Source organism: Ranitomeya imitator, chromosome 3 (assembly GCF_032444005.1).
Source record: "Ranitomeya imitator isolate aRanImi1 chromosome 3, aRanImi1.pri, whole genome shotgun sequence".
In the NCBI taxonomy this organism is placed as follows: domain Eukaryota; kingdom Metazoa; phylum Chordata; class Amphibia; order Anura; family Dendrobatidae; genus Ranitomeya; species Ranitomeya imitator.
Window position 1 is genome coordinate 229,179,121 of NC_091284.1, and position 14,569 is coordinate 229,193,689.

Below are 14,569 nucleotides of genomic sequence, written 5' to 3' on the forward strand. Positions count from 1 at the left end.
GTTTCCACCACCATGCTTTACAGTAGGTATGGTGTTTGATGGATGCAACTCAGTATTCTTTTTCCTCCAAACACGACAAGTTGTGTTTCTACCAAAAAGTTCCAGTTTGGTTTCATCAGACCATAGGACATTCTCCCAAAACTCCTCTGGATCATCCAAATGCTCTCTAGCAAACTTCAGACGGGCCCGGACATGTACTGGCTTAAGCAGTGGGACACGTCTGGCACTGCAGGATCTGAGTCCATGGTGGCGTAGTGTGTTACTTATGGTAGGCCTTGTTACATTGGTCTCAGCTCTCTGCAGTTCATTCACTAGGTCCCCCCGCGTGGTTCTGGGATTTTTGCTCACAGTTCTTGTGATCATTCTGACCCCACGGGGTGGGATTTTGCGTGGAGCCCCAGATCGAGGGAGATTATCAGTGGTCTTGTATGTCTTCCATTTTCTAATTATTGCTCCCACTGTTGATTTCTTCACTCCAAGCTGGTTGGCTATTGCAGATTCAGTCTTCCCAGCCTGGTGCAGGGCTACAATTTTGTTTCTGGTGTCCTTTGACAGCTCTTTGGTCTTCACCATAGTGGAGTTTGGAGTCGGACTGTTTGAGGGTGTGCACAGGTGTCTTTTTATACTGATAACAAGTTTAAACAGGTGCCATTACTACAGGTAATGAGTGGAGGAAAGAGGAGACTCTTAAAGAAGAAGTTACAGGTCTGTGAGAGCCAGAAATCTTGATTGTTTGTTTCTGACCAAATAATTGTTTTCCACCATAATATGCAAATAAATTGTTAAAAAAACAGACAATGTGATTTTCTGGATTTTTTTTTCTCAGTTTGTCTCCCATAGTTAAGGTCTACCTATGATGTAAATTACAGACGCCTCTCATCTTTTTAAGTGGTGGAACTTGCACTATTGCTGACTGACTAAATACTTTTTTGCCCCACTGTACATAGGTATATTTGCATTTTGATACAATCACTGTCTTCTCTGCTGCAGATCTCCGAATGCTGAGCTCTGTATAACCCCGCCCACAACACTGATTGGCAGCTTTCTGCGTACACCGCGCATAGGCAAAAAAATGATTGGTGAGTGCATGATTACACAGATCAGAATGACTAGGAGGCACGAGACATCTAGTCCTGTAGTGATAATCTGCTGATAAAACACTGATTTATTGAAACAGCAACACACAACCAGTTAAGTGATGCATCACTGTAATCAGGTTCTCAGCCCCTACACCATGCCATTCTCAGACTACATAGCACAAACCTGAAGAGAGACTCCCTTTAAGCCCATGACACATGAAGAGACTGCCTTGGGCACTAATGGTTGCAGTTCCAAGGGATTCAAATCTCCATTCCTCAGTCATGCAACCCGTGTTGACTATGAACATAGATTTGTCCAAATCAAAGAAAAGGTTTGAGAAAGGTCGCTATCCAGTCCTGTTATTTTGGCACACGATATACGGCAGCCACACAAAGTTTTCATCAAACCCTTTGAGCTCTAGAAAAATATCATTCACTGCAGAGAACTCCATAAACTGATGAAACGGCAATCTGATAGGAAATGCCAACTCAAAAAAAGTGGGTGAGTACTTCTGCAGACATGAAAGTCTTAACTAGAGTTGGTGTGAATCGATTCCCATGTCCCATTCCATCGACCATGTCAGTAGACTGCGGCCACTGGACGGGAGAGGGAGTCTCGCTTTTTACCTAGCAGCATTTGTATCGTACCAGGCTGGCTAATCAGACGAAAAAAGAGCTGTGGATATCACTAGGTAAGAGGTGGTATTCCCATCTAGATGCCAAAGACCACTGGCATCACTGATGAAACGGGATGTACAAATATATTCAAACCAATTCTACTCTCAACATTTGAGAAGTAAGCAATTCAATTATATTATAACACAAAGGGTCAATTTATCGAGTGGCCCCCTAAAGCTCCACTAGGCCAAAGAGATGACAGCCATACATCAAGAGTGATTTATAGTAGTCAATTACTGTCCACAGTAACGATGTGGTCCATACTGATCAGGAAAAATATTGCTACTTAGAAAGAGAATATGTCACCATAATTTTTTCTACACAATCTGAGATCAGCATGATTTAGGCACAAATACTCGGATTCCAGTGATGTATCACTTACTGGGATATTTGCTGCAGTTTTGATAAAATCACTGTTTTCTCTGCTGCAGATCTCTGAGCGCTGAGCTCCGTATAACTCCGCCTACACCCCTGATTTGCAGCTTTCTCTGAACACTGTGCATAGGCAGAAAGCTGGTAATTAATGGTGGGGCGGGGTTATACAGAGCTGACTAATATGGAGGACTACATAGCAGCAGGTTTACTAGTTCTTTAATGATAAAATCACTGATTTATCAGCAGGAGGTTCTCAAAACGACAGCAGGAAACCCAGTAAGTGACACACCGCTGTAATCACAGTGTTTGTCTCTACATTATGCTGCTCTCAGATGAAGTGGCAATAACCTGGCGACCCATTCCCATTAATGTACTTGAGACAAAAAAATTGGAAATCACAAATGAGTAGAGAGAAGAACATTTCCAAAACTAACTACGCAAATCAATAAAGATCAAGTAAGGCTACGTTCACATTTGCGGTGCGTCGAGCGCAACCGCGGCGACGCATGCGTCATGCGCCCCTATATTTAACATGGGGGCGCATGGACATGCGTTGTCTTGCGTTTTGTGACGCATGCGTCTTTTTTGGCGCAAGCGTCAGGGCGCAGAGGACGCAGCAAGTTGCATTTTTTTGCGTCCAAAATCGGCCAAAAATGGATGCATGCGTCACAAAACAATGCGTTTTTGCATGCGTTTTGCATGCGTTGTGCATTGCGTCGCCGACGCAACACACAACAACGCAAATGTGAACATAGCCTAATCCCTACAAACAATGCCAGCCAACAAAACAGTGACGGGTTTCAAAATAGTGTAATTGGTGGAATAAATTTACATTGGAAAATACGGTGGTTTATTTTAATGAAAAAATAATTTACCAGTTATTCAACATTACAATGTGCAGGACCCTACAGAGGGGTAATCTTCAGCATTTCACTTTTGTCAAAGACAACTTTGTTGGAGAAATATATAGCTACCAAACCAAAAACACCAGCGAACGCAACATAAGCCGTGACTGTTTGCGTTATTTGTACAATGAAGCCCATAACAAGGGACGGGACCACCTGAGACAACAGACAGGCACTGTCTAGTATGGCTATGTCCAAACATATCCCATTGTTTGGGTTAGTAGGTTCTCCAATCATCACTGGGTTGTCAGAAGAAGGACCAATACACATAGATGGGGAATGTGAGGAGAACAGTGGAACCCCATTATTATTTGGTGCCTCCTTGATGAATCCAGGCTTTCGCTCTTTTTCAGGTGTCTCATGCTCAGCCATGTCCTTATACTTTGGGAGAAACACCTGTTAAGAAATAAACAATTCAAGATAATACTAAAATAATTTTTATGGCAAGAAAAGGTATAATATTGGAGATAAGCATATAAAAAAGTGGATCTATCAGCCTAAGATTCTCCCATCCCCCGCCTCTCCCGGTGGTCTGCGTGCACAGCAGCCTGTCAATCACTAAGGGACAAGGATGAAGATGGGGGACCATTTTACTCATAAACTACCGTATGTGTCCGGCGTATTCTTTCAGCGTTACCAGTAGCAAAACGGGATAAGTATCCAGTCTATGTAACATGACTGAGCTTTCTGCGCGAGATGTGGGAAAACTTACAGAACAAAAGAAACCTTTTCCATAGTCCACAAGAAGATGGTCATCCAAGGTAAGCAGGAAAGGAGAAAAGAAGAACCATTCAGAAGGCAGAAAATAGATAAAGAGACAAGAAAATGAAGAAATACTATCAACAAGAGAATGAAATCAAATAATATTATTGGAAGTAGAAGATTCTTACACGAGTTATTATTTATCTTATTGGGTAGATAGTAGTGATGAGCGAGCGCTCTCTTATAAGGTGTTATCCGAGCATGCTCGTGTGCTAACCGAGTGTCTTTGGTGTTCACGAAAAATATGTTTGAGTCTCTGTGACCGCATGTCTCGTGGATGTTCGACATGAGTCACACATGAAGGATTGCCAAAAAAACAGGTCATCCCTACATGTTTTTGTGCCTGTCGAACAACCGCAAGATATGCAGCCACGGGGACTCGAACAAATTTTTCGAGAGCACCGAAGACACTGGGCTGGCACCCGAGCATGTTCGGATAACACCTTATAATAGCACGCTCGCTCATCACTACTAGATTGAGTATAAAAACTCAACAAATACCTCCAGAATGTAATTTCATGAATACAAGGTAGCCAACTAAATAAAGTTCCTCTTTTTTCACGAGTCTTACATGGCTATAAGGACCTAAATTCTTAAAGGGAATCTGTCCCCGGGGGTTTTAGGTTACATCAAAGTAACACAAGACTAAAATAACTGGTGCGTATTGCACAATTATACACCAAAACTTTGTCTTGTAGCTTGGAAATGAATGCACACCCACCACCATATTTTAATGAAGGCTCACAAGCTACATAAATTTAAAGGGAAGAGGTATCCCCATTTCATGGCTTCCTGGTCAGTGAGGGGCTGATCTTTAGAATAGCCACCGTTTCTGAGAATGAAGGGGCAAAAGCGGTAGCTCCGCACTATAACCGCTTCACTGTTTTTTACTGCACAGTGGTGCTTATGGCCAGAAAGTAGCGCAGGAGACGGATATGGGATGAGACGCCACAGGATGGAGATACACTGTGAAGAGGTCACAGCATCACAAGCATCATGGCCGCTTTATTCTCTGGATTGGCTTCCAGAGATCATAATGTTTGTATTTCTTGTGCGTGCACAACGCTACTGTGAAAAGAAAAGGTCTGAAAGTTTCACCATTGAAGAAGCACTCTCATCAAAGTTTTTAGCCTCTTAATATATTGCAGTCCTCATATTATATAGCACTGTGTACTTACAATTGCTCATTTTACATTTCTACTCAGCTAATTCTTCTCTACATAGAAACAGGAAGTCTCTTGTCCCTGTATGACACATTCCCTTCTTCAAATCCCGACCCAGCTGCTCCATTCCTCACACCAGCCAGGGACTTTTGCAGGGACTCATGACTCATACAGGGAAAATTGACCTCCTGTTTGTACATAGAGCTTAGAAGGATTCAGCTAGTGATGTCATAGACCTAATGGAAAAGAGAAGAATTAGCTGGGTAGAAATTCAAAATGAGAAATTGTAAGTGCACAGTGCTATATAATATTATTGCAATGTAATAAGAGGATACAAATTAAGATGGGAGTGCTTTAAAAAATAATGTCTTGATGGGACAGATTTTCACCCACTTTTTATCACAGACATTTACAGACTTTCCTACTAGTTGCTGTTGATAGAGAGGAGATAGCTTTCACTTGGATCTGATTACATAGGAACTCTTCCTATTGTTATAGACCAATTTTTAATAAAACTGATAAATATATTGTCTTTGTAGCAAAACTGATATTTACCCTCTTGAACTATAGCGATAAAAAACATTTTTGGGTAATTTACTTTGCATCCTAACAAAATAGTAAAAGTTTCTTACAACTTGTAGCCAAATTAACTTCAATAAAAAAGCGGAACTGTAACTTCTTATGTCATTTCTGGCCTAACCTTGTATGTAAAAGTTTATATGGATCCTAGGTCGGGAAAAGCAACTGATGATATGTGGTCGTTTGTAAGAAAACTGGCTCCATCATAGGCTGCCGTCACACTAGCAGTAGTGTTATCACCCACTCCTGGTTTTGGCTTGCAAATACTGATGTAAAATATTGACCAAATACTGCTAGTGTGACGACAGCCATACTTCAGCAAGAAATTTTTTGAAACACAGACCAATAGATCGTGTGTAAAAAAAAAATCACAGCATGCACCAGAGCTTTGGAGTCGGTTAAGTCAAACCTTCGACTCCTCATTTTCCCTGATTCCCAACTCCACACCCCTAGCATGCACTATAGCATTGATCAGACTTACCCATTATAAAAGTCAATAAATGAGCAAAAAATTGATCATATACAGGTTACCTTCCATTTATTTATGGATCCATTGCAATTATTAACATACAGCTCTGGCAAATATTAAGAGACGACCTCAAAATGTTCAGTTTGTCTGATTTTTCTCTTTATAGGTATATTTTTGAGTAAAATGTAAATTGCTCTTTTATTCTATAAACTACTGACAACAACATGTCTCGGAAGTTCCAAGCAATAAATTTTGAATATATTTTCAGAAAATGAGAAATGTTCAAAATAACAAAAAAATAGATTGCTTGCAGACCTCAAATAAAGTTCATAATCATTTAGAAACAACAATACTAATGTTTTAACTCAGAAATCAATATTTTGTGGAATAACCATGATTTTTAATCACAGCTTTCATGCGTCTTGGCATGCTCTCCACCAGTCTTTCACACTGCTTTTGGGTGATGTTATGCCACTCCCGGTACAAAAATGTAAGCAGTTCTTCTTTGTTTGATGGCTTGTGACTAACCATTCCAGAGGATTTCAATGGAGTTCAGGACTGGAGATTGGGCTGGCCATGACAGGGATTTGATGTGGTGGTCCTTCATCCACACATTGATTGACCTACAGTAGCTGTGTGGCATGGGACATTGTCCTGCTGGAAAAACCAGTCCTCAGAGTAGGGGAACATTGCGTGAGCAGAAGGAAACAACTGTTTTTCCAGGATAACCTTGTATGCGGCTTTATTCATACGTCCTTCGCAAACATTAACCTGCCAAATTCCAGCCTTTCTGAAGCATCCCCAGATCATCACCGATCCTCCACCAAATTTCACAGTGGGTGCAAGACACTGTGCCTTGTACGCCTTTCCAGGTCTCCGTCTAACCATTAGACGACCAGGTGTTGGGCAAAGCTGGAAATTAGACTCATCAGAGAAGATTACCTTACTCCAGTCCTCTATGGTCCAATCCTTATGGTCTTTGGCAAACTTCAGCCTGGCTCTCCTTTGCTTCTCATTGATGAAAGGCTTTTTTCTAGCTTTACATGACTTGAGCTCTGCCTCTAGGAGCCTGTTATGAACTGTTCTTGCTGTGCACCTCACCCCAGCTGCCATTTGCCATTCCTTTTGTAGGTCACTTGATGTCATCCTGCGGTTGCTGAGTGACATTCGAATAAGATGACGGTCATCCCGGTCAGTGGAGAGTCGTTTTCATCCTCTGCCGGTCTGAAGCTTTGTTGTCCCCAATGTCTGCTGCTTGACCTTGTTGTAATAGCCTGCTGTCTTAGAAATTTTAAGGATGGAGGCAACATGACGATCACTGTATCCCCCTGCTAGTAAAGCAGAATTGATCCCTTCTTTTCCTCCCTCAAGACTTTTCTTTTCAACTCCTTTGGCATGGTTAAATGTTATTTTTTCATTCCTATTACTTTTGGGATATTACTAGCACTTGTTTTTGTTTTGCTATCAGGCTTGTCAAGAGGATTTTGAACACCACAGCAGGGTTTTTATACTTTCCCTCGTTAAATAAGATTTGGTTCAGGTAATCACCTAATCAGAAGCACATTAAGTAGATTGAGGTGTCCTCTGGTTGGAATTCAGCTGACGCTGGAAAGGAATGGCTGTCAGACATGTAGAGAAGCTGATTTTTATAAAACTGCACAGTGGTCTCTTAATTTTTGTCAGAGCTGTATAAAACTAGTTGGTCTATAATTGTTTATTAAATTCATATGTACTGTATGTTAAAAAAGTCCATATGGATGGCATATGATTGCTTACTGATTAATCATCGTCTTTTTTCTGGATCAAAAATGGATCATTTTGCATACATAGGCTCATCTGTCCCCGATCAATAAAATACTACAGTGACTTCAACAGTGTAATAACCTACCTGTCGGTTCTGATGATAAAGTGAGGTAAGAGTATATGGCAGAATTTCTAGAACAGAAAATGTGATGCCGGTCATAGCAGCTGATGCGGTGACCATCACTAGATTATTGGAAAAGCAAGTAATTAGTGCAGCGATTGGGAGGCAGGAAACTGCTAGCAAGTAAACATGTCGCGTTCCAAATTTCTTCAACAGGTAATCCATGGAGAACGAAAATACTATTGATGTCACAGACTGGAGGAACAGGCCCAGGCTTCCCATCCTGACTCCTAAGAAAGAAGGTAATATGTGTTTTCCATAAAATGCTTACTTTTCATGACAACATACTATTAACGTATAATCTGACATACACACTGGAACTGACCTTCATCATATCGAAGTCTAGCCTCAGACCCCGGCTCTGCAATTGGCACGCCATGATAAAGTCCTTCTCCAACGAAGTCCGTGTAAAAGAGAATATAGGTCATAAGACTCATCCAAGAGCACAGCTGGGCTACAAACAAGCGCCACAGAGTGACAGGAACTCTGTGACAAAACGTTCTGAATCGTGATACCAAAGCACATGTACTTCGCAGTGCCAAGGCCATGCGCCAGGCCCTGTGTGGTAGAGACCAAAGTTGACATGTCCTTACACAAGTCCATCTCTTTCCTGCTGGCTCTAAACATATATCCAACTGTCCGGTATTGATTCTGACCTCTTCTGAAACAAAGAATGTGGAAAAGATACATCCAGAAAATATAATAAGTAGCAGTGTGAAAAGGCACTGTTCTTGGCCTCCTAACAGTTGTGCCAACCAGCTGCCACTCCAGTCCATGGAAGGCAATAAGTATCCAATGCATGCTCCTATTCCAACCATTAAGGCAAACATTGAGAAGGCTTTTCTGCAGGCTTCTCCTTCTGGGAACAGATCAGAGAGCAGCGCTTCAAGAGGAGTGAAACAAACCTGTCCGCAGGAGTCTAGCAGCCCAATGCCCAATATAAGGAAGAACACCTCCAAGCCGGCTTGGTGGTGACCTGCCAAACTGGCTAAATGTTTGGCATAAGGAATAATAATAAGGCTCAGCATTACTCCAAAACTTAAAAGCCAGATGAAGGGCCGCCGACGGCCAAATCTGCCACTCCAACGGTCGCTGGCAGAACCTATTAGGTGTACAACGAGGAGACCAAGAATGGGACCAATACCTAGAAGTAGAAGAAAAATGCTGTTAATGCCGACATTAAGAAAACAAGACGTAATCTAAAAGACATCACTAGTTCAAAACTACAAACCCCTCATATTTAAGAAAATAGATTACTTAAAGAGGACTTGTCACTAGATCAAAAGTGGCCAGTTTTTGCATTATTTTACTCCATGGGTACCGCCAAATACAAAGAATGATAATTAATGTTAAAGAAGTAGTATTTCGTGCAAAAAAAAGCCCCTTCATCAGGCATGTAGTTAGCGAACAGGACATGAAAACATTTTCGGTGCGGTCTCCCTGATTGTATACTAATGAAGGGGTGTGCAAACTGCCTAGGAAGCACTGAAGCTGTAATTGGTGCACTATCAGGGAACCCAAATCGAAAAATTGTTCCATGTTCTATTCATTAATGACACGTTATTATTTTTTTTTTACTTGAAATATTGCTTCTTCAACACAAACTGCATGGATCTGGAAAATAAAAAATGTTAAAGTACCACTCCAGTGAATGGTAAGTATATTACTAGGGGCAGGGAATTTACATTAGTCACAACACTCTAGCACTAAAATAAAAAAATGCTGGAGTGGTGCTTTAATGGGAATCTGTCAGCAGTTGTTTTTGCTATTTAATCTGAGGGTGGTATAATATAGGGCAAGTGAGCCTGATCCAATGATGTATCACTTAGTTTACTGGGTGCAGCAGTTGTTACACAATCAGTGTTCTTAAGTGAAGCATGTAGCAGAGCTGAGAAAGCTAACCCCGCCAATATCAGGCTCTCTATGTACATAGTCCATTGAGAGTGAGCTGCTTATCAAATGAGGGGACAGAGTCAGACCTGGAGGTGTGTGAGACCTAGTCCAACAGTGATAATTCCCAGGTGATAAACCTTAATTGTAAGTAAAACGCAACACACAGCCAAAACACTGACAATTAATTTAAATCTGAGTTTCAACCCTTATCTCCTGCTGTCTTCAAATTACATAGAAAAACCTGCTGACAGATTCCCTTTAATAAAAATATCGCTTTAGACATAACTTGTGTCTATTTGAGTGCTGTTCTACAAACCAATGTGACTTGTTGAGCAAAAACAAAGCAAGGCTCCACGAAGTTGATTCCCTATCAAGAGGGAAAGCCAGGTATAATAACCTCAAAATAAAAGGGGGTGTGAGGAGAGCAGGCCCACACGCGTATCGCTGCCGCAGCAGCTTCGTCAGGGGAAGTGGCCTGGAGGTGAATGTGACCAGGTTAAATATCAGAGCAAATCAAATAATCACATACCGCTGTTACCAGGAGGGGAGAGAGGCACCGCGCCATCGGAACAGGCATGGTGGCGGAAGTAAGTCTAGCGTCCATAGTGTGGACTACACCTGGCTTTCCCCCTTTATAGGGAATCAACTTCTTGGAGCCTTGCTTTCTATATATCTCTGGTGTACTCTCACAGTCTATCCTGCTTATTCAATGACCCCAGGAATAGGGGACTCTGGACTTTGACCCTGCCATCAGTGAAAGATCAGGTTGTATCCACTTGGATTACACACATTGTCTTCTTTTGGTTTTTTTTTTTTGCATTTACCGTAAAAGATATTTATCTTGGGTCTTAATAACAGGGATATCTAATCATCTATTTACTTGTGATACATAGGCTGTAGGTTTGGACCGAACATAGATCACATGTAGGGTTGGTATCTTTGTGTACACGGAGTTTAATACATATACAACAATATTTGTAATGTTTATTCTGCAATCATAGGGGGCTCGTGATTTTGGGGTGTGACATTAGTACTGATTTTTGTACTGCGTTTTAAATGTTTTTATGTATATTGTGAGGTGTTAATAAAGGTGTTTTGTTACTTTTATGTTGGTTGTGGTTGTGCATACCGTAATTAGTCTACCCTTTTTTCTTGTTGTTCATTATTGCTATGCATAGACTAGGTAGTGCAGCCCTCTGTGATTGTCTTTATACCAATAAGTAGTGCACCCCTTTTCATTCAATTTATTGCAAATGATCCAGATTTGTCACTCTGCAGATGCCTGCAATTAAAATGTCAAGAGCATTACTTAGGTCTGAAAAATAGAGAGCTTAGTGGCGTTTTCCATTCCAGATAGCCAGGACATACAGTAAGTCAGTTATTAAAGGGTATGATTCCAGTTACACTCACCACTTTGCATAGTTACCTACCTAGAACCATAGTCATGAATTTTTCCTCCACGCCAGCTTCAAGAAGTAGAGGTGGTACAAAGGTGACCCCTGCTGCCAGACATATTTCAAGGCCACAAGTTACAGAATTAACCAGGAGGAGCTGTGCACGCGGACTGTAGAGGTACTCGCTGATTCTTGCCTTCTGCATCTTGAAAGGTGTGATTTGTGCCGCACTTTAATTATTCTGAGACCAAATGATATGCATGGGCTACAACGAGGTGCAATCTAAGACCGCCACTCTGTTTAGGCTGACAGATGCCCATTTGTACTAATAGAGTCTGAGTAATAAACGATGGTCCTAACTGTGCCGCTTCCACATTCTACCAGCGCTAGTGAAGTGAAGCACTGGAGTTGGGATCGCATAGTGACGTCCATGAGGTTGATTCCTGCATGTCGCTATCATCCCCTGCAGATAGAGAAATTAAATGTTAACATCTGATATACATAGAATGAATATGTAGAATCAGATTCCTTACGGTATATCCAGAGTGGCCATAATGCCTCTCCTCACCTATCAGTCTATGCAAATACAAACCACACAAATGTAACTTTCATGTGCATCACTGTTGTTAAAAGATAGTTCGACTGTTTCTAAAATTGCAAAAATTGCATTTATTCCTGGAAGTTACGTAGTTTAAAATTATCATTTGTATACAGTATGACAGCATAATCAAAATGTAAAGGTTTAATGCAAAATTAATTGCAAAATCAAAAGAATTTAATAGGCAAGGGACAAAAAAATCACCCCAGGATAGAAAACTAAGAGGAAACACAGTTGCACAATTGCAGAAGAGGATGAATACACGAGAGTCTCTACTTCTAGAAAGAGGTGCCCTACACTCTGGAGTTGGTGGACATCTACCTGGGGAATACAAATTTGCTGTGCAACAACTATTTTTTTTATTTATATATATGTACAGTGGGTACGGAAATTATTCAGACCCCTTTAAATTTTTCACTCTTTGTTTCATTGCAGCCATTTGGTAAATTCAAAAAAGTTCATTTTTTTTCTCATTAATGTACACTCTGCACCCCATCTTGACTGAAAAAAAAAACAGAAATGTAGAAAATTTTGCAAATTTATTAAAAACGTAAAACTGAAATATCACATGGTCAGAAGCATTCAGAGCCTTTGCTCAGTATTGAGTAGAAGCACCTTTTGAGCTAGTACAGCCATGAGTCTTCTTGGGAATGACACAACAAGTTTTTCACACCTGGAGTTGGGGATCCTCTGCCATTCTTCCTTGCAGATCCTCTCTAGTTCTGCCAGGTTGGATGGTGAATGTTGGTGGACAGCCATTTTCAGGTCTCTCCAGAAATGCTAATTTGGGTTTAGATTAGGGCTCTGGCTGGGCCAGTCAAGAATGGTCACAGAGTTGTTCTGAATCCACTCCTTTGTTATTTTAACCGTGTGCTTAGGGTCATTGTCTTGTTGGAAAGTGAACCTTCGGCCAAATCTGAGGTCCAGAGCACTCTGGAAGAGGTTTTCATTCAGGATATCTCTGTACTTGGCTGCATTCATGTTTTCTTCAATGATAACCAGTTGTCCTGTCCCTGCAGCTGAAAAACACCCCCCACAGCATGAAGCTGCCACCACATTTCACTGTTGGGATTGTATTGGATAGGTGATGAGCAGTGCCTGGTTTTCTCCACACATACCACCTAGAATTATCATCAAAAAGGTCTATCTTCGTCTCGTCAGACCAGAGAAACTTATTTCTCATAGTCTGGGAGTCCTTCATGTTTTTTTTAGCAAACTCTATGTGGGCTTTCATATGTCTTGCACTGAGGTGAGGCTTCCGTCGGGCCACTCTGCCAAAAAGGCCAGACTGGTGGAGGGCTGCAGCGATAGTTGACTTTGTGGAACTTTCTCTCATCTCCCTACTGCATCTCTGGAGCTCAGCCACAGTGATCTTGGGGTTCTTCTTTACCTCTCTCACCAAGGCTCTTCTCCAACGATTGCTCAGTTTGGCTGGATGGCCAGGTCTAGGAAGACTTCTTGTGGTCCCAAACTTCTTCCATTTAAGGATTATGGAGGCCACTGTGCTCTTAGGAACCTTGAGTACTGCAGCAATTCTTTTGTAACATTGGCTAGATCTGTGCCTTGCCACAATTCTGTCTCTGAGCTCCTTGGCCAGTTCCTTTGACCTCATGATTCTCATTTGGTCTAACATACACTGTGAGCTGTGAGGTCTTATATAGACAGGTGTGTGCCTTTCCAAATCAAGTCCTATCAATTGAATTAAACATAGCTGGCCTCCAATGAAGGAGTAGAACCATCTCAAGGTGGATAACAAGGTGGATCACAAGGAAATGGACAGCATGTGACTTAAATATGAGTGTCTGAGCAAAGGGTCTGAATACTTATGACTATGTGATATTTCAATTTTTCTTTATTAAATTTGCAAAAAATTCTACATTTCTGTTTTCTTTCAGTCAAGATGTCGTGCAGAGTGTACATTAATGTGAAAACCATGAACTCTTTTGAATTTACCAAATGGCTGCAATGAAACAGAGTGAAAAATTTAAAGGGGTCTGAATACTTTCCGTACCAAAGGCATGTCTCTACCAGCTTTGCACAGAGGCTGAAATGTTTGCTCATTCATCTTTCCAAACTAGCTCTAGCTCAGTCAGATTGGATGGAGAACATCTGTGAACAGCAATTTTCAAGTCTTGCTACGATTCTCAATGAGATTTATGTCTGGACTGTAGCTGGGTCATTCAAACACAATAATTTGCTTTGATCTAAATTGTTCCATTGTAGTTCTGACAGTATGTGTAGGGTCATTGTCCTGGTGAAAGTTGCACCTACACCCCAGTATCAAGCCTTTGCAGCCTCTAGAGCTACTTCTCCACGATCAGGAATAGCAAAGTTTTGGATGCAGTGTATTTTCGCTGCGTCTAAAACGCTGCGTTCTAACTGCTGCACTTATTTTTCAGTACATGTTGCAAAAAATGCAGTGAAGACGCTACAGAAATTAACATGCTGTGACACCGTGGGCGAATTTACGCAGCAGTAAATAAAACCACAGTGGGCATGGGATTTCTTTTTTTTTTTTCCAAACTGTTTTTATTAAACATTTTCAATTAAACATTTTCAACATTAGTATATTAACATGCAAACATAGGTACAAGGAATTACCTCCCTCTTTCCGGTATTACAGAAGCCCATTATTAAAGACGGTAACTATTTTAGCGTTCCAATTTGCAAATTAAGGCAAAGTACCTCTCAATCAAGATAAACATAAGGCTAAAAACATAGAACTCAACATGGAAATACAATACGAGTGG

The 14,569-nt window shown here is 41.1% G+C and overlaps 1 protein-coding gene across 2 annotated transcripts in view; it reads right to left on the reverse strand.

Moving 5' to 3' along the window:
* Positions 1–946: 946 nt before the first annotated feature.
* The window catches only part of SLC45A3 (solute carrier family 45 member 3), an 83,471-nt gene continuing 69,848 nt past the window's right edge, over positions 947–14,569 (reverse strand). For both annotated transcript variants that reach the window (XM_069756231.1, XM_069756232.1), the window contains exons 2-5: positions 11,258–11,684; positions 8,260–9,078; positions 7,899–8,164; positions 947–3,433 (exon numbers count right to left, since the gene is read on the reverse strand). In XM_069756231.1, the coding sequence (XP_069612332.1) occupies positions 3,038–3,433; positions 7,899–8,164; positions 8,260–9,078; positions 11,258–11,426 (1,650 nt within the window). In that variant the 5' untranslated portion in view covers positions 11,427–11,684 and the 3' untranslated portion in view covers positions 947–3,037. The remainder of the gene's footprint in view (positions 3,434–7,898; positions 8,165–8,259; positions 9,079–11,257; positions 11,685–14,569) is intronic.